The following is a 19,230-nucleotide window of genomic DNA, read 5'->3' on the forward strand; positions in this document are numbered from 1 at the left end:
TAATAACATGCCCTCATCTATTCCATCCTTATAAAAATCTTCATTTGACCCTCGTATCTCCTTAAACTATTGTCCTATATCTTTGAAAGGCATGGTCTTTCATAGCCAGTTTTACAGAAAATGTCTACGGCAATCCAGACTTCCTATTCCCTACTCACTTCTCTGAGGAAAAAATCAGTGAACACTTATTAAATCCTTTCTATACTCCAGGCACTTTGTGATAAGCACTGGGGATACCAAAAGGGGCAAAAGACAGTCCTTGCCTTCAAGGAGCTCATGCTCTAATTAAGAAGACCGTGAGCAAACAAAGGCATACAAACACAGTATGCACAACAAATAATTAAGAAAAGGAAGGCACTAGAATTAAGAGGGGTTGGGAAAGGCTTTCTGTGGAAAAGGGAGTTTTAATTGGGACTTAAATACAATATATGTAGTTGTATACATATATATGATAGTATGTATATTCATTATCCCATCTCCATCTCTTTAGAGATAGGAGAGAAACATTTTCTCAACTCTTCTGTGGGGCCAATTTAGTGTATTATAATTATACAGCATCACTTTTTGTATTTTGATCTTTCCTTTGATGTTGTTGTAGTAACATTTATCATTTTCCTAGTTGTGTTTCATTTTATTCTGAGTCAGTTGATATGTCTTTCCATGCTTCTCTGAATTGTTAATGTTCATCATTTCTTGTGATTCAATAATATTCCATTATATTCAAGCATTGTAGCTTATTGAATCACTCTATTTCATAGGTATCCTAACACAAAAGTTGTTGCTACATAATTTTTTTTTTCTATATGGTACCTTTTTTTTCCCTTAACCTCTTTGGGTTATATGCTTAGTGTTGAGTTCTCTCTATCAAAGGGACCCATTTTTAGCATATTTACAATTTGCTTTCCAGAATGATTAGATTAATTTAAAACTTCATTAGTATTTTAGTGTATCTGTCTTTGCTCAACCTTTTCAACATTGTTTCCAACTCCTGTCGTTTTTACCAATTTGCTGAATGTCGGGTTTGCATTTCTTTTGTTGTGATACAGAGTAATTTTATTATGGGTATTAGTTTATTATTTTTCTGACAAATGTTCATATTCTTTGACTGCTTGTCCACTAAGGGATGATAGTTGGTTTTATTTTTTTTCTGTTAGTTTAATATCTCTTTTTGGATATCAGACCGTTATCAAATAGGTTGGGAAGGATTAAGACTGAGAAAAGACCAAATTTGGCAACATAGAAATCATTGGAACTTTGGAGAAAATAGTTTCATTTTAGAGATGAGGACAGAAGTCATTACTGCAAAGACTGGAGGAGTGAATGAGAGGAAAGAAGTGAAGATGGGAGTCTAGACATACTTCAGGGCTTTGTCCTGGGCCCCATTTTCTCTCTTTGTAGTTTTGGTAATCTCATCAACTCCTTTGGATTCAAGCATGATATTTAATCAAGCTTTAATCTTTCACATGAGCTTTAATTTTGAGTTATCAACTCTGATGGTTAGTCACAGTCCAAGTCCAAAAGGGGAAAGTGGTGGGAAAGAAATAAGTATTTTTAAAATGTGTACGCTGTGCCAGACATTCTACCAAGCTATTTATAAGTATTATCTGATTGGATCCTCCCAACAACGCTGGGAGTCAGATGCTATTATTATCCTCATTTTATAGGTGAGGAAATTGAGGAAGACAGTTTAAATGACTTGCTCAGAGTCATACAGTAGGAAGTGTTTTAGGTTGAATTTAAACTTAGCTCTTACTAACTATCCATTGTTTCACCTAGTTCTTCTCTTTCTCTCCAAAACCTCTTCTTTCCCCTTGGAAGAATCCTCAACTCCTGGGTCTCACACGTGTCTTTCATTTCTCATCAGTTGCCAAGTCTTATTCACTTGGTTTCATAATCCCCCTTTAACCTATTGCATTCTTTTCACTCATCTGGCCAGAGCCATAGTTCAGGGCCTTATTGCATCTTAATGTTTACTTTTGTAAGAGATCCCCAAATTGTCTTCATGCCTCTGTTACTCTGTCTCCTCTCCAGTTGTTCTCTGCAGATCTGCTAAAATGATGTTGCCTAAAGAATGTGTGATAAACGTGTCATATTCCTTTTCAGAGAACTTCAATGTTCCCTATTACTTCTAAAATAAAATATAAATTGAGCTAACATTTAAAGTAATTTACAATGTCTCTAACTTATCTTTCCAAAATGATTTCATAATATTGTCTCTGACAAATTCTTTGTATAGCTTAAATGTACTCCTTTCTTTTTCCTCTGTACCACCTATCCCACTTCTTTTCCTTATGGTGACAGTGAAGCTAAGCAGTGCCTGGGATGCTCTTCCTCTTTACTTCTTCCTTTTGGATTATCCAGCTCCCTTCAGAGCTCAGTTTAAGTATGCTTCATACAGGAAACCCTTTTTTTCCAAAGTTGTTAGTTTCCTTCTTCCTCAAACTCTGAAATTACTTTTTATTTGCTTTGAATATATTGTTTTTATTTACTTGTGTATATCCCCTAGAAAAATGTAAGCTTCTTAAGGAGCAATTGCGAATTCTGCCTTGAAAGCTATAATTTTATTTTCTTATAAAAATAGAACTTATATTTTTGTTTTTCATCACTTAGATTTCCCCCTTATTCCTTCCTCTTTGCTTTTTTAGTGAGCCATCCCTTTTGATGAAGTACTTTTTGCATAACTTAGTGCTTTGCACAAAGTATGTTCTTAATAAATGTAGAATTAAACTGAATGTAAAATCAGAGGACCTGTGTTTAAATCTACACTTTGTCGTTTACCCCTGTTACCTTGGACAAATAACTTCACCTCTCCGGGCCTTAGTTTCCTTGTCTGTAAAATGAAGGGATTGCATTATATGATGTCTTATGGTCCTTTCCAGCTCAAAACCCTCCTATTCCAAGAAAGAAATAACAAATAAATAGGATAAAAATTTCAGTATTCAAAACAGCTCTCCTTTCTTTTCCAGCTACTTCAGTGATTTTAAGTGAAAATATCTATTTGAGGTTACTTCATATTCACATCTTTTACTATTGTTTTTCTTAGTGTAATTGGTATTTGGTCATTCATATAATATATATTATGAGTAAATTCATGTTTATATTCTTAAACTATTTTTTCTTAATCTAACAAACATTTTTCAAATAGCCCATGGCCATTCATATAACATATTTCACTGGTAAGTATAACTTAATTAACTGGAATTTTTAAGTAATTAGGACCTCTTATCTCTCCAGCCTGTCATATAAAACTTGAAATGTACAGTTTTTCAAATCCATACAAAAGTAGTAAAGATTGTTTGGAGGGCTAGAGTGTTTTAAGTTATTAAATAATATTAAATGAGGTTCATCTGGAAAGGGATTCATGGAAGAATATAATTTTAAGGAAAGTAGTTTGTTTTGAATTTTTCAAATTCTGTACCTGAACTCTAAATGAAATGAGCTTATACATAGTAAAATAGATAAAGAATATTGTACATGGAATCTGCTTGCTTTTTTAAAAAGTCTAAGTTCAATATGTAGCTTTTAAAGATGTCCTGCTTTTCTGTGATTCTGAAGTGATATCCTTTAGAAGGAAGCAGAAAGAGATGAATTACTATCTGTTAGATTTAAGGCAGGGCTAAAAGAATACCAGTTTGTTTTTGTTCAGTTTTAGTATACAATTTCTTTTGCACATTATCCAGTTATTTAAGGAAATTTGTCTTTATTTTAAAAGTGAAGCTTATACCTCATTAAAATTTTCCTTTGGTACATTATGACTTTTAAAGGCCTATGATGAACAAATCTGCACACAATTTTTGACAGATGCTCTTTTCTTAGCCTGCCTGATGATTATCAGTTATGATGCTTATCAGTACCACTTGAAATATTGATTTTAGGGATATTTATAATCCTCACATTAACAATTGGCTTAACATCAACTATTTCATATTGTTTGTTGAACAGTCATTTTACATTTTTTTTTATCATTGATTGAGCAGTGATTTAGAATAATGAAAATTGAGCTGATAGTCTACAATAGAACTTTTAATGTTTTTGATAAGTATCGGGAATTTACTACTGTTTTTATTGTATTGTGATACTTCTGTGTGGTAATTGGTTTATCCAAATAAGCAAGTGTCAGTGACTGATTTTGTGAAATGAATTTAATTAGGAAGTATATCTAAGGAGACATTTCTGAAGTGATTTAACATTTTTCTAAAAATTATTTCCCCCATAATAATTTTTCAATTAAAATTTGAACACTGCTGTACTACTGTTTGCCTACGTTGATTATACTTCTTCTTTTTTTTAAGGTAAAGTGCAAGTTAAGAGTTCAGACATACAAGTTGGAGACCTCATCATAGTGGAAAAGGTTGATGAATTTTTAATATATTATAGATGATAAACATACCTATTTACAATATGCACTGTTTGCAAATTTTATTTTTACATTGAATTTAACTGTTTGAAATATACATTTTAATTAATTAAATACTTTATACAACCTTGTATATAATGTACAAAAAATTAAATTTTTGTTGATTGTCTATATTAAGTGGGCTTTAAATTATATAGTTTAAACTATAGTCTAATTTGATCCAGAAATCTGAGTTAATTTTCTGTCATCAGACTCATCAAATCCATTTGAATTTGGAGAAGTTAGATTCTTTGTGTTGCAGAAAGTACCTATGGCTTGTTTTCTATGTTATTTCTGTCTTGGCATTCAAAACTTTATCTTTACAAAGAAACATGACTTTTAAAATTTATTGAGCTTGTCAGAAGGTATTAATTTTTACATTGTCTTTGTTTTGAGAGAGAAGGAAAGGAGGAGTGAGCAAGAGAAATAGAATATTACTTTCAACATAGATATTGAAAGCAAAAAGTTATTGGTCACTGCAAAGGAGAAAAGGGTAAAAGGAAGCAAAATCTGAGGAGTAGAGAAGTTCAAAGGTTTGTTGCTACATGCAACATGGATTTTATGTAGTTGATCCATTTGCATTTATAAATATATAATGAAAAATTTTCAAATTGTTGACACATTTATAAGAATTATATATATTTAAATCCCAAATATAAAACGTAGCTGCTTCATTTTATAGCAGAATGCATATAGGGAAAAGAGCTCTGGTCTGAATTGCAAAAGGTTGAAATCGTAGATCAGGAGATTGAGATTCTAGTTTCAGGTCTGTTAACAAGCTGTGACCTTGGGAAAATCACTTAATCCATTAGTATGCTTGTTTTCCCATTTTTCAGTTGAAGATCTATGCTTTGCTTATCTTGCAAATACTTTATGACAATAAGTTACTGACTGAATGGCATTATGGTATAGTGGATTTATGCTGGTCTCAGAATCAGGAAGATCTGGGTTCAATTCCCATTTCTGAAGTAGTTATTGTATGACCCTGGGCAACTCAGTTGAGACCTCATTGTCTTGGACCATTCTCTAGTTATGGAAAAAGTATTGCTCTTCTGCCATGGTAGGAGAAGCTCTTAATGAAATCATAGATTTGGCTGAAAAAGAGAGAATAAGGGAGTGATTAACTCTGGAGCCTTACCCTCCCTAATGGGATCTGCTAAATATGGCTATATCCCTCTTTTTTTTTTTTTTTTGGTTAAAAATTTTAGAATAGTGAAATAAATAATACGTATTTATATTTGCATTTAATGATATTAAGATGGAATTAACTAGTCACCATTTAAGTTTCAGGAGTAGTGACACTAGCTTTGTCTTATATTTGAGGGGTTATCAACTTGTACATTTAAATCCCCGAACATGAGAGTAGGAGTTGAGTCAGGCACTTAAAGTACTAAGAGAGGAGGAAGAATGTGTTAGCTCATAGGTAACAGCCAAAAGAATTTGGATTGAGTGACTGTAGCACCAGTGTACTATTCACAGCGCCTACAGTGGCTAAGAATATGCCGGTATAATTTTGAATTGCAAAATGTAACAGACTTTTCACATGGAAGACATAACCAAAACATTTATTCAAACACCAGATAGCTGAATCCCAACACCAGAAAGCTAAATGCATCATAGCAACAAAGAAATTTATATACAATACAATGTAAGGGGCACCGCCATCTGCAAGCCCTCCTCCTGCTAGGGCCTTTTCACAAATGAACACTGCCTTCTTCTTCTCTCTCTCCCTCAGCTGTAAGTTCTCTGACCAACTTACTCTCAAATCCCCTCCACCCTTCCTGCTTAACCTTTCTTGTTCTACCCATTCAGCAAGCTTCTCCCACCATAGGCTTTATTTGACTCAAACTCATGTGTTTTAAGCTTCCATGACTTAAGTGCGTCACATGGCCCTATTAATGGTTGGGAAAGATCTTCCTATTTACATTACCATTACATAGACAAAGTGCTGATTACTTACCTGCTTGTTGCTGTTTCCCCACCCCTCTAACCCCATTCTCCACCCCCACTCCCCACCCTTATGGTCATGGCTCTTATTTAGAGGAAACAACTTGTGCTACTGAAATCTTAAATGATTTTTTTTATTTTTATGCAATGAAAAGTTGTTCTTTTACATCTTTACTCTCTTCTCCAACCACTTTTCATTTTATACTCTACTTAAAAACTAGGTTGAAATTTTACTTCTGACAGGTATCAGTTTTGTGACCATAAACAAGCTAGTTAACTTTTCTTCCTTAGGTTCTTTTTCTGTAATATCTAACTCAAAGGGTTGTTGTGAGACTCAGTGAGATTATGTGTATAAAGCACTTTGCAAATTTTAAAGCACTATGTAAATGTTAATTAGTATTAGATTCACATTCTCACCTATGATTTATTGTCACATATCTATGCACCCTTTGTCATGCTTAATTCAAATTAACCTAATTTTCCCCATGATTTCTCTACTCTATCCATGTGTGTGTGTATTTTGTGTACGTGCCTTGTTTCTTTTCCCTTCAGCTTTTTTTTTTTGCTTTTTGGAGGGCAGTTGGGGCTAAGTGACTTGCCCAAGGTCACATAGCTAGTTTTTGTGTCAAGTGTCTGATGCCGGATTTGAACTCAGGTCCTCCTGACTCCAGGGCAGGTGCTCTATTCAATGTGCCACCTAGCCTCCCCTCCCTTCAGCTTTTTTGGTAGCTCTTCTACCTCCTCCTCTCTCCCCTGCCCCCACCCCACCTTTTTTTTTGTCTTTCATTTGCTGAGAAAATCATGTGGCTGAAAGTGATCTTCAGTATAAGGCACATAAGCATGCTTAGTAGCTACAACAGCTTTGATTTAGGTTTGGCAGATTTATGTCTCCAAAATCATTAATGTGGCCTAATGCATGGCTTGAGGTCTCTTATAACAGAGATTAAGGTCGATAGGACACAAACCATTTGTGCAAATTTTATCATAATATGCTTCAAAACTGACTTTTTAAATGTAATTTCTTTGTAACACACACTACAGTTATGAGTTTTGTATTGCTACTTCCTCCAAAAGCACTGTATTCATAACTGGAATTTTCTCATGTCAAGGACCTTTAAGTCAAACTTCATTATTTTTAAACTATGCATTCAAAGATAAAATGTAGAGATTGTATCCTATGATTTAGGAAAGATTAAAATAGGAGCTAATCTAGTTCATAGTTATTAAATAAAACTTCAACTTTTAAATAACTCACAACTATACTTAAATATTAACTATGCATAAAGGATTATTAAAGCCCCTCTTATTCAACTTAAGATTTTCTGACATTACTTTTTATATTGTTTTTGTACACGTTTACATTTTGTTTACATGAAGATTTGAAATTTAATAGAATGAAAAGTAATCCTTAGTGATTATAATTTACTAGAATTCAGGCCATAAATTCCATATGCTTGTATGAATGTCACTTTTTGGGCAATTTAAATTTTTCCTGAGAAGATTTTTTTCTATTGCCAATCATAGTAATCATTTATTACAAAATAACAGAGAATGATAATAATACATTGATTTTTCTGTTGACTTTCCTCTTAGAATAATTTCAGAATTTTTAAGGGACAAATTTCTCACTTGAGAACATCTGATATTTTTAAATGACCTTAACATTTTTCCCCCATAGTGGGATGGAGTCCCTAATGTTTCCTAATTTTTTTTCCTTTGATTTAAGCACAAAAAACTGAAGCCATTTTTTTTATATATTAATATTTAATGAGCAAAATACTATTCTAGAGTTGATTTTGTTTCAGAGATCTAGCTAGTAACTATTATTGCATTTGAAGTATAGTCACTTAGAATTTAAAAGTTAGCCTAATCGATCAGTATTTCAGATACATTTATTTTTAAAACTGTCTATAACTGTGATTTTTAATTCTTGATAGCTTAAGACCAAAACACTTTGGTAGTCTCAACTTTGTAAGTAGCAGTTGTTTTTATTCCTATCCCCTTTCTAAAGTTCTTGTGAGAAAAGTGCTTTATAGCCTGAAAATTTTTTGTAAATTAAAGTTGCTATTAACAAGGGAAGGAAAGGGAATATGCATTTTTAGTATATGGTGTCTAGTTTGTGCCAGGCACTGCTATGTGCTTTTTATAAGTATTATCTCACTTAACCCTCATAATAACTGTATGAGGTAAGTAGCATTATTACCATTTTACAGTTGAGGTAACTGAGACAAATAGAGATTAAATGACTTGTTGATGGTCATATACCTCGCTCACCACCAGTTGTTGGAGTTGTTGGTTATATCCAGGTTATGGAGCCTTTTTTTTATACAAAACTAAGGAAATCAGACTTAATATGCTTAGAAATAAGGAGCTTTTATGGGATTTATAGGTGAGTGGCATGATCTGACTTTTATATTCCAATTTATGTATTGTGTAGGATGGTTTGGGGTAGTGGTCTTACTAGGGAATTGGAGACAAAAGGACCAGTTAGAAAATTATCGCAACAATACAAAGTGAAGACAATGAGGTCCAAAATGAGAGTGGTGGAATTGGAAATGGAAATTTACCTGTTTCTTTTTAAAAAAAATATCTCAAGTTCCCTAACATTATTTTTAGATGGCTTATTTCCTAGACTTTTACCATCCCTCCTTGTCTTTTGGGCGTTCTCCAGATAGTGTTCTTCCTAAAATGTGCTTGTTCTCAACTGAGCACAGCATCCCAAATGTAATCTGATTAGCAGAGAATACAGTGGTACTGTCATTTCCCTCTTTTTGTACACTGTGCATCTTTTAATGTGGCCTCAGGTTGCATTAGATTTCTTGGTTGCTGTTTTTCATCTTCATCATCCTAAGGATAATTTCTGCTTCCTCATATAGCATATTGATTGGGTCCTGAGGTCTTAAAAATCGTAATGTCTTGCTTCCACAGTCATTATTGCTAAAACAAAACAAAAAAACAAAAACAAAACACTGGCCATTGTGTTCTATTTTTATCTCTCTGGTGGTTATGCTGAGTTTAGTATTAATTATAAAGACTCCTAAGGTGATTTAGCTTGGTTGGCTGACATCGTTTTCTTATGGCTTCTTTTCACTCTTTTGTGAGATTATATGTTCATTTATGTCTTACAAATGAGGGTTTTCTGTTATTAACGGCTGCAATTTCTCTCTATTTGACATGAACATTAGCTCATTGCTGCTACTTAGTTGGCTTCCTTGGACCTTTTTGACCTCTTTGCTGTGATGACTTTTATATTGGTTAAGATTCTCTGACATATGATGATAACCTGAGTCAGTGTTTTTACTTTTGTCCATTTTCCATTTTTCATAGTCAACAGTTTTTAAAAACAAGTTAGTTTAAAACTTTTAATATTCTTAACTGTATCATATCTCTAAGTGTGGTGTTGATTCTGTTTTGTGTCCTAATGAGTCAGTGTAGCTGACTCAAATTATAGTTGGTAAATAGGTTTACAGACACATTTATAATCTTGTTTCTTTTTGATTTCATATTCATGCTCATTCTCTTACAGTAATTTTCACATTCATGCTCATTTTTCTTATAGTAATATACTCTTGTTTATGAATTTAAATGCCTGTAATTATGAATGAAAATTAAAATACCTGTGTTAAAATAAGTTAGTTCTAGGTATCACCTTCTCTTTGATGCCTTCTTTTATCTCTTGCAAGTTGTTAGTATTCTGTCCCTCCTGAAATTGCTTGTTATTTTTGTACATATTATACCCACCCATTAGAATAAGTGAATGAATGAAAAAAGGATTAAAATCTTATTACTGAGCATTAAAATAAAAAGAAGTGAGAGTCCTTTTCTTGAAGGAGCTTTTGTTCTAATAGCAAGGGCTACCACATATAGGGTGATGGTGACCATGAAAGGGAGTTTTTACCAGTAGAGTTATAGGAGTGGTGTATATCAAGGTATCACATAGTTGATTGGTTGTGACTCCAGCTAGTTGTATCGGGCATTCATCCTCTAATGGTTTTGGATCGTCTCTATGTTGGAGTTTGGACTGAGTGAATTAACTTTTTCCAATGACTTAAATGGGAATAGGGGATGTCTCAGCTTTGTCTTTGAATTCTCAGTGTCATGTACAAAGTACTAGTTGTGCTAAGCTTTGAAGGAAGCTAAGAGATTAAGCCTGAGGTGATTAAGGAGGGAATCTTAGGGAAGGTGGACAATTTGGGCAAAGTCAGAGAGGCAGGAGGCAAATTGTTGTGAATAGGGAACAACACATTAGCCAGTTTTGCTGAATTGTACAGTGTGTGAAGGTAAATAATGCCTGGTATATATGGCAAGATAGGCTGGAAACAAATTATGAAGGGTTTTAAAATCAAAGTAGTTTGGATTTGATAGTCACTGAAGCTCTTTAAACTGGACACTCATGTGATTGAACCTGTACTTTCATAATGGAATACTGCTTCTGTAGTTGTGTGGAAGATGGATTGGAAAGAATAGACACTGTGGGGCAGGGAGACCAATAGTATAGTACCAATAATTTAGGCCAGTGATCTCCTAAATAAAGGGCTATGACATGACTCCAAGTGGTGGTGTGTAATCAGTTATTTGGATGGTGAGAAGATAGGTTACTTGCTGCTCTCCCTGAGGATACTTAATCATGGAACTTGTTTCCAACATAACCACATCTCTCCCCTTCAACCATCATCAGTTCAGCACTTCCCAATTCTAGCCTCTTTTGTAGCTAAGCTGTTCAGGCTCCTAATTTTCCTCTTTCTGTACTGGGTACCCATAGCAGCAGCTGCCATTGGGAAAACTCCACTGGCAAAATACCTACCCTTTGACTCAATATCATAAAGGGCAGTGATTGATGAGTAATATTTCCCCTCTGATTTTCATTTTGGGTGGGCCAGAGTGAATCACACAAGATGAGTGGCCATGAATGAATGGAATGTGCTTTGATTTGCAAATCTAATTATATTATTTTCTACCCCTTCAGCTTTACTCCTCTTCTGAACTTCCCTATTCTTGTCCAGAGAGCCATAATCTTTTCAGTCACTCATCTTCACACCTTCTTTATCATCTTAGACTCATCATGTTCAATCATTATCACATCCAAAGAGTTATCAAATCATTTGATTTTTAGCTATATAACATCTTTTATACTTGTCCCTGTATCTATAGTAATATAACCACCATCTTAGGATCAGAACCTCATCACCTATTGCCTGGACTATTGCTATGACTTAGTCATTGGCTTCCCTGTCTCAAGTCTCTCTCCCTTTCAACTTATCATCCATACAGCTGCCAAAATGATTTTTTCAAAGGCATGAGTCTGGTCATATCACTACTTCCCCCACTTCTAACTCCAGTGGCTCCTTATTGATTCTTGAATAATATATAAATTCCTTTAAATGCTTGACATATAAAACATTTTATAATCTGGTTCTAATCTATATTTCCAGCCTTATTAGTGCTACTTCTCATATACATACAAAAAAGTGTCTTAAAACAATTCTTCTCCTTGATTAGCCACATTAATAAAATTAACTAATTACTAATAAATAATTACAAATTACAAATTTGCCATTTCCCAGAACACACAGAGATCTTTTTGAAAATAATGATGCAAATTTAGTCATGTTTTTCACAAATTTTAAAATAATATTTTAGTGATAACTAAAAGGTTTTATATGCTGTTAAAATTTAAAAATATTGCTTATTTCATCATATCCTTTTAAATCTATTTATATATTTAAATGTTCATATATGTTAGTTCAGTAATACAGGCATGCAATTTATAATTGATATATATGTAGAGAACAAATGGTTATATATAATATACATTTTTTTTTTTTACTGCTAAAGGCGTGTGATCAAAACAGTTTTAGAAACATCTGGTGTAGGTGAGAAATGAAGGCCTGAAGTAGACTGTGGCTTGTACCTGGAGAAATTGGGATGTTGTGATGATAGAAGGACAAAATTTGGCAAGAGATTAGATATTTAGGGTGAAGGAGAAAAAAATTATTGAGATTGACTCAGTAAAATAAAATAAAATAAACCTTGGTGACTTGAAGGAGATAATGTCCAGGTGTGTGCTGGTATGGGTTTAACAATTGACTGTGTAAAAAAATTTAATTCGTGATGAACTTTTAAGATTAATCTGCATTATTAATATTTTCTCTATCACTGTCTTAAGTCTAGAACGTTATCAGAAAAATAAATCAGTATGTAGTATTTTTTGATTTCTAAGATGTAAGTGCTCACACTCAAAATTTAACTCTCAACTCTAAGAAGCCAGTTTGAGCTGACTTGTAGCACACACACTTCTGGGTCCTTGAATGAAATAGGAATAATAGAAAGAGGGATTCGGTTTGAAGAAAGATGATGAGTTTCTGTTTTGGATATGTTGAGTTTGAGTTGACTATATGGGACATATTCTGGATGCCCACAGTTGCCTGTCTAGCACTTGGTTGGTAATGTGGTACTGGAACTCAGGAGAGAGACTAAGGTTGGATTTAGAAATTTGGCAGTCATCTGAATACATGGACATTGATATCACTAAGAGAGAGAAGATATAGAGGGAAGAAAGCCCAGTCCAGAGGTCTGGGATACCCTCTCACCTTGAGAGCAGGGCATGGTTGATGATCCAGTGGAGGGTGCATATCAGCAAAAAACTATGTGAGAAAACTTAGTGAGAAGAGAGTGTTCAGGAGGAAAGGGAGGGTGGTCAGCAGTGTTACCTGCTGTAGAAAGTCAAGAGGGAGGAGGATTGATTGAAGATTGGACACTGGATTTCGCCATTCAGAGATTATTAATAATTTTGGAGGGAGCAGTTTCAGTTGAGTGGTGAGACCAGAAACTGGATGGCCAGGGTTTGAAAACTGAGACGAAGTAGTATGAAGCTTTTGTCAGTCAGTGAACAAATACTAAGTGCCTAATATATGCCAGGCACAGCCTTAAGCTGGGAGATAAAAAGAAAGGAAAAAGTCCTGCCCTCCAGGAATTCACAATCTTATGGGAGAAGACTGCATATAGAAAGAAGATGAAAAGGGAGGGAGGAGATGAGAACCTGGCCCTGAGGCATGAGAAAGTCCTGTTGAGTGCAGTTGGGCCGAGAATGTAGAGAAGTCTGCCCTGGGCACCTTCCTAGGAGGGGTAGGAGGAGGGATTTGTTTTGTCTTTTTGAATCTAAGCCCCATATTCCCCTTTCTTACTCAAGGGTATTGATGAGGTATGAACTTCAGGGTTGATGTGACCTTGTAGGATAAAAAGGTAGAGTGAGTCCAGAACAGTTCAGCCAGGTTGAAAATGAAGACACTTGCTGCTCTGGGTGGCCTCCTTAAATAGAGCATCTGGGAAGAGAAGTCTTTGATCCAGATCTCTTTTTATAGATGTGGAATATATGGCACAATGCATTGGTTTACTCAGCCACAGAGGTTGCAGAATTGTGATTTGAACATAGATCTCCAATTCAGTGCTTTTTCACAGTGCTGACCTAAGTCTTTATTCCCTCCTTAGCATTGAAATCAGAGTATCAAATTATATATTGGTTTGGTTTGGAACATTTTTAAAGGTTTAAAGAGTTTTTTTTTTCTTCATTCTCTTCAATGTAGGACATGAGTATTGAAGAATTTGAATAGGCAGAAAGGTGACTTTTTTTTGAGGTCTTCTTGAGAATTTCATCCTCTGATGAAAGATATCTTACTGTCTATTATTGATTTGGTACTTATCAATTTAATTTGCTGTATTGCTAGTTTTATTTAAGCTCCTTGAGTAGGGGAATATTTTTAATGTTATTTTTTCCCCCACTGCTCTACCTTCTGACATGATACAGTGCTTTATGTATGCAGTTTAAGTATTTAAAGACAACAGAGCTAAAATTTGTAACATAAGTTTTCTAATCTATAGTCACTGCTCTCTCCATAACTCTTTTAAGGGCTGAGTTTCATAAATGAGATTAAACAACACTAGTTCTTGGTCGTGGTTATTTCTCACATGGTAGAGCATAAGGAGATTAGAAAAAAGAATTAGAACCATTCAGGGGTACTTGTGTCATGGATTACCAAAATGTTATACCCTTAAGCATTATTGGTAGTGCAGAATATTAGTTTAAAATTATTAAGGGTAGCAAAGAAGAAATATCGGCCTGTCGCTTCAAATTCAAACTGCAGTTTTGAAAGATACTCATTATTAGCACCTCCTTACATGTAACCCTATATGTCCTGTACCCCTACTTGCTTTTCTTTTTTGCCCATACTTTTGGGGTTCCCAACCTCACTTTCCCAAACTTCTGTACATGTAGGACTTATTTCTTAGATTTATATTAGTAAAATTCACATGCTTTTCCCCTAAAGGTTTATGTCAGTAGATTTACAGGTTATGCTAACATGCAGATTCTGTATAATAATTTAAATTTTTTCCATGAGGCAGTATTTATTTCTTGTGAAAATTGTAGGCAAATTTCCTTTTATCCAGAATAGTTTAGAGAAGATGTATTCTCGTTGATGCGTCGATCATCTTACAATATGTAATATTGCAAGTATCATTCCTTTTTAAAAATTGCAAATATGAAACATCTGCTATGTACCAGGCATTGTGTTAAATGCTTTACAAATATTATTTCTTTGGTCTTCACAACATCCCTGGGGGGTAAGTGCTCTTACTAACATCATTTTACAATTGAGGAAATGGAGGTAGATAGAGATTAAGTGATTTATACAGGGTCTCATACTTAGTATTTGAGGTTGGATTTGAATTGTCTTTTTGAATCTAAGCCCCATATTTTATTCACTGAGTGCCATCTTGATCCTCTAGTGGCATACCCCATAAATTGTTTTGAGATAAAGGATTACTACTAGTTAATTTACTTGTTATATATATTCAAGGTTTTATGAAGGCAGATTTAATAAAATTCCAGGACCCTTAAAGTTGACTCTCTTGACTAATAAATTTTAAACAAGGAATAGGGAATTTAATCTTTTCCCTTCTCCATCCCATCTCTTGGAATTTTTTCCCATTCTTTAAGACCCAACTGAAATTATACCTTCTCCATGAAGCCTTTAGTGATCCCCCACCCAAATGGAAAAGATCTGGCATCCTTTTGTCCTCACATTACCAAAATGTTATACCTTTAAGCATTATTGGTATTGCAGAATATTAGTTTAAAATATTAAACTAATTTAATTAATTCATTTAATTAAACTAATATTAGTTTAAAATATTAAACTAAAAAGAATAAAACTGTTGCGTCACAGTTTTCTTATGTTCTTATCTTAATCTGTAATATAGTTATTTATATATTTCTAATATAGCATTGTGTACTTGCCTGTTAAAACTAGAGTAATTATAATTTCATAAGACAGTTGTTGTGATGAAAACATTTTGTAAATCTTAGAACATCACATAAATGAGAACGATTATTAGTAGTAATACTCATTTCCAACTAGTTGGCAAAAGCAGGTCATATAAGATTGATGAAGACATTTTACCAATAGAGCCTTTAAAAAGTTAAATTTACAAATAGCTGGTTTTGAAAGACATGTGGTTTGTGTAAACAAACTCCTAGGTATTTGTTACAATGTGTATTAAGTATGATGTTGTATCAGCAATGCCATATTCACAATGCCTATAGAGATTACAAATATGCTGATATAATTATCCATCACAAAATACCTCATGCTTGCCATATGGGGAAATAAACTAGAAAATTTAAGATACCAAAAGACTGAGTCCCAAAACCAGAAAGTGAAAGCCATCAGAGTAGTTATGATATTGGCACAGATAGATAAAGTAGAAAGCACCCACATTCTCAAGCCTTTAAAACAGAACAGGCTACCTCAGGCAAAGGTCCTCCTCTCCCCACGCACAGCAACCACCCAGTGTCTGGGAAGCGCGCTCCCAGCAGCTCCGGCCCCTGGCAGTCCTCAGCAGGAGTCCTTAGCAGAAAGTCCTTAGCAGTCCTAACTCAAAAAGGGCTTCACGCTGCCGCTGCCTCTGCTGCTGCCACCGCCGTCGCAACCACCGCCAGCCACCACAGGACCGCTAGCTCGGCTTTCGCTTTCCCTCACTCTCACTTTCCCTGGCTTTCGCTTTCGCTTGCTCCGCCCCTTCCTCCTACATCAGCACGTCCTTGGCTTTCGCTTTCTCTGGCTTTCGCTTTCTCTTGCTCTGCCCCTTCCTGCTATGTCAGCACGTCCATGGGGCATGGAAGATCTTTAAATCCCATAACCCTTACAGATGTATAACATGAAATGCAGTCCTGAATAGCCCACTGAACTGGGATTTGGAAGACTTTTGTTCTCAGTTTGGCTACTTTGTGATTTTATGTCACTTCACCTTTCATAACCTGTTTGCTTTTGTGGAAAAGAGTAGTGTTAGCTTAGATAATACTTAAAGTCCCATCTACTGCACTCATGTTCTGTGATCCTTTGATTTTAAGTGGTGCAAAAGACATTATTTAAGGACATTTTGAATGAAAAAGGACTAGTTTAGGTTTCAAAACTAGAAGGAAACAGATGTGTAGAGTGTAAATGCTAAAATGATGATGATGATGATGATGATGATAAACAGACCTTCAAGGATTTGGGTAGATTCCCTATCATTTGTTTTGTTTTTGTTTTAAACAAGGACAAGAATCATATGGAGGAAAAATGATGAAGTTGTAATCTTTTTATAAAAAATATTTATTTTTAGTTTTTAACACTCATTTCCATAAGATTTTGAGTTTCAGATTTTCTCCCCCCTACCCCAATATAGCATGCTTTCTGATTATCCCTTCCCCCAGTCTACACTCCCTTCTATCATGTACCCACCATCCACTTCCCCCTTATTTTCTTATGGGGCAAAATAGATTTCTAAACCCCATTCATTGCCTGTATATCTTATTTCCTAGTTGCATGTAAAAACAATTTTTAACATTTGTTTTTAAAAGTTTGAGTTCCACATTCTCTCCTTTCTTTCCTCCCCACCCCCTCAAGGCAAGCAATTCAGTATAGTTATGCAAAATACTTACCCTTATAGTCACCTTGTCAAAGACATTTACCTCCATCCTGTCCCAACCACTTATTCTATTTTCTCTTTGACCCTGTCCCATTTCAAGTGTTTGCTTAGTACTACCCCCTCCCCCAATCTTTTTTCCCTTCTATCACCCCCACTCTTTTCCCCTTCCCCCCTACATTCTTGTAGAGTAAGATTCATAATTGAGTGTGTATGTTCCATCCTTAAGCCAAATCCGAAGAGAGTAAGGTCCATTTATTCCCTCTCACCTCCCTCCCTTCTCCTCCATTGTGAAACCTTTTTCTTGCCTCTTTTATGTGAGATAATTTATCCCATTTATCATTCTATCTCTCCTTTTCTCCTTTTCTCAATATATTCCTCTCTCACCCCTTAATTTTGTTTTTAGATACCGTTCCTTCATATTCGACCTCACTCTGTACCCTCTATCTGCATACATACATGCATATATACATGTGTACATACACACAAACATACACATATATTTCCTCCAACTACCCTAAATCTGAGAAAGGTCTCATGAATTACAAATATCTTCTTTGCATGTAGGAATGTAAACAGTTCGACTTTGATAAGTCCCTTACCATTTCCCTTTCCTGTTTAGCTTTTCCGTGCTTCTCTTGATTCTTATATTTGAAAGTCAAATTTTCTGTTCAGTTCTGATGTTTTCATCAAGAGTACTCAAAAGTCCTTTATTTCATAAAATATCCATTTCCCCCCTGAAGTATCATACTTAGTTTTGCTGGGTAGGTGATTCTTGGTTTTAATCCCATAATCCCATCTCCTCTGACCCCTGGAATGTCATATCCCAAGTTCTTTGATCTCTTAATGTAGAAGCTGCTAGATCTTGTGCTATCCTGATTGTATTTCCTCAGTTTTCAAATTTTTTTCTTTCTGGCTGTTCGCAGTATTTTCTCCTTGACCTGAGAACTCTGGAATTTGCCTACAATATTCCTAGTAGTTTTCCTTTTGGGATCTCTTAGAAGTTGTAATCTTTATCAGTTGGAGCATGTAACAATGAAATCATAAGTAATTCATTTTTATCAAATTATCTGTCATTATATAAACCTAGTGAAAAGTTCCATTTGATACTTTGTTAAATAGAGTGGTTATTTATTTATTTATTTGTTTTTTTGGCTTTTTTAGAGGGGGGAGGGCAGGGCAGTTGGGGTCAAGTGCTTTGCCCAAGGTCACACAGCTAGTAAGTGTTAAGTGTCTGAGGCCACATTTGAACTCAGGTCCTCCTGACTCCAGCGCTGGTACTCTATTCACTGTACCACCTAGCCACCCTAGAGTGGTTATTTTTAAATGAACTTTTCTGGTGGAATATTTTACCCTGACTTACTTTTGTGTATTAATATTTTTAATAATGTATATCTTGAGGTAGAATTATTAATAGCTATTTGTGAAATTTTGTTGACAGGAGTACACCAGAACTTAAGTTAAGTATAATTAATTTTGGAATATTTACTTTAAGGAATAGAAGTAATTCTTCTGTATATTGTGAAAAACTCATTTTGCAAAAGTGCTTCAATAGTTGAAATTGTTCTCATATCTTAGGTTTTTATGGTGCTTATAGTTTTCAGAGAGTTTTCTTATATATTATCCATTTAATCACATATATTATCTTATTTCTTATATATTATTGACTTCACTGGACCGCAGTTTCCTCATTTGTAAAATAAATCTGTTAAACTGAGTTTCCAAGGTTCTTTCTAGCTTTAGAGTTATGTCACTACAGCAGCTGAGCTGGTAGAGAATAAAAAAATCCTTTCTTTGAAGGACTGCACTAACTATACTCCACAAAGTTTTGAATATTATCTTATTCATTGTTATTTAATACTGTTATTAGTTTGCATCATTTGTTCTTTGATCCTGTTATTTTGGATAACATTTTAAATTAC

The 19,230-nt window shown here is 34.5% G+C and overlaps 1 protein-coding gene across 9 annotated transcripts in view; it reads left to right on the top strand.

Annotated features, from left to right (window-relative positions):
* The window catches only part of ATP9B (ATPase phospholipid transporting 9B (putative)), a 509,413-nt gene that overhangs the window by 125,651 nt on the left and 364,532 nt on the right, over nucleotides 1-19,230 (top strand). For 7 of the 9 annotated variants that reach the window (XM_069095001.1, XM_069094996.1, XM_069094998.1 and 4 more), the window contains one exon: nucleotides 4,293-4,351. The exons of the other annotated variants lie outside the window; for them this stretch is intronic. In XM_069095001.1, the coding sequence (XP_068951102.1) occupies nucleotides 4,293-4,351 (59 nt within the window). The remainder of the gene's footprint in view (nucleotides 1-4,292; nucleotides 4,352-19,230) is intronic. 9 annotated transcript variants of the gene reach the window in all.

The sequence above is a fragment of the Petaurus breviceps genome, unplaced genomic scaffold (assembly GCF_028583685.1).
Source record: "Petaurus breviceps papuanus isolate PSGF00001 unplaced genomic scaffold, PetGlider_PUasm1.0 224, whole genome shotgun sequence".
Classification (NCBI taxonomy): Eukaryota; Metazoa; Chordata; class Mammalia; order Diprotodontia; family Petauridae; genus Petaurus; species Petaurus breviceps.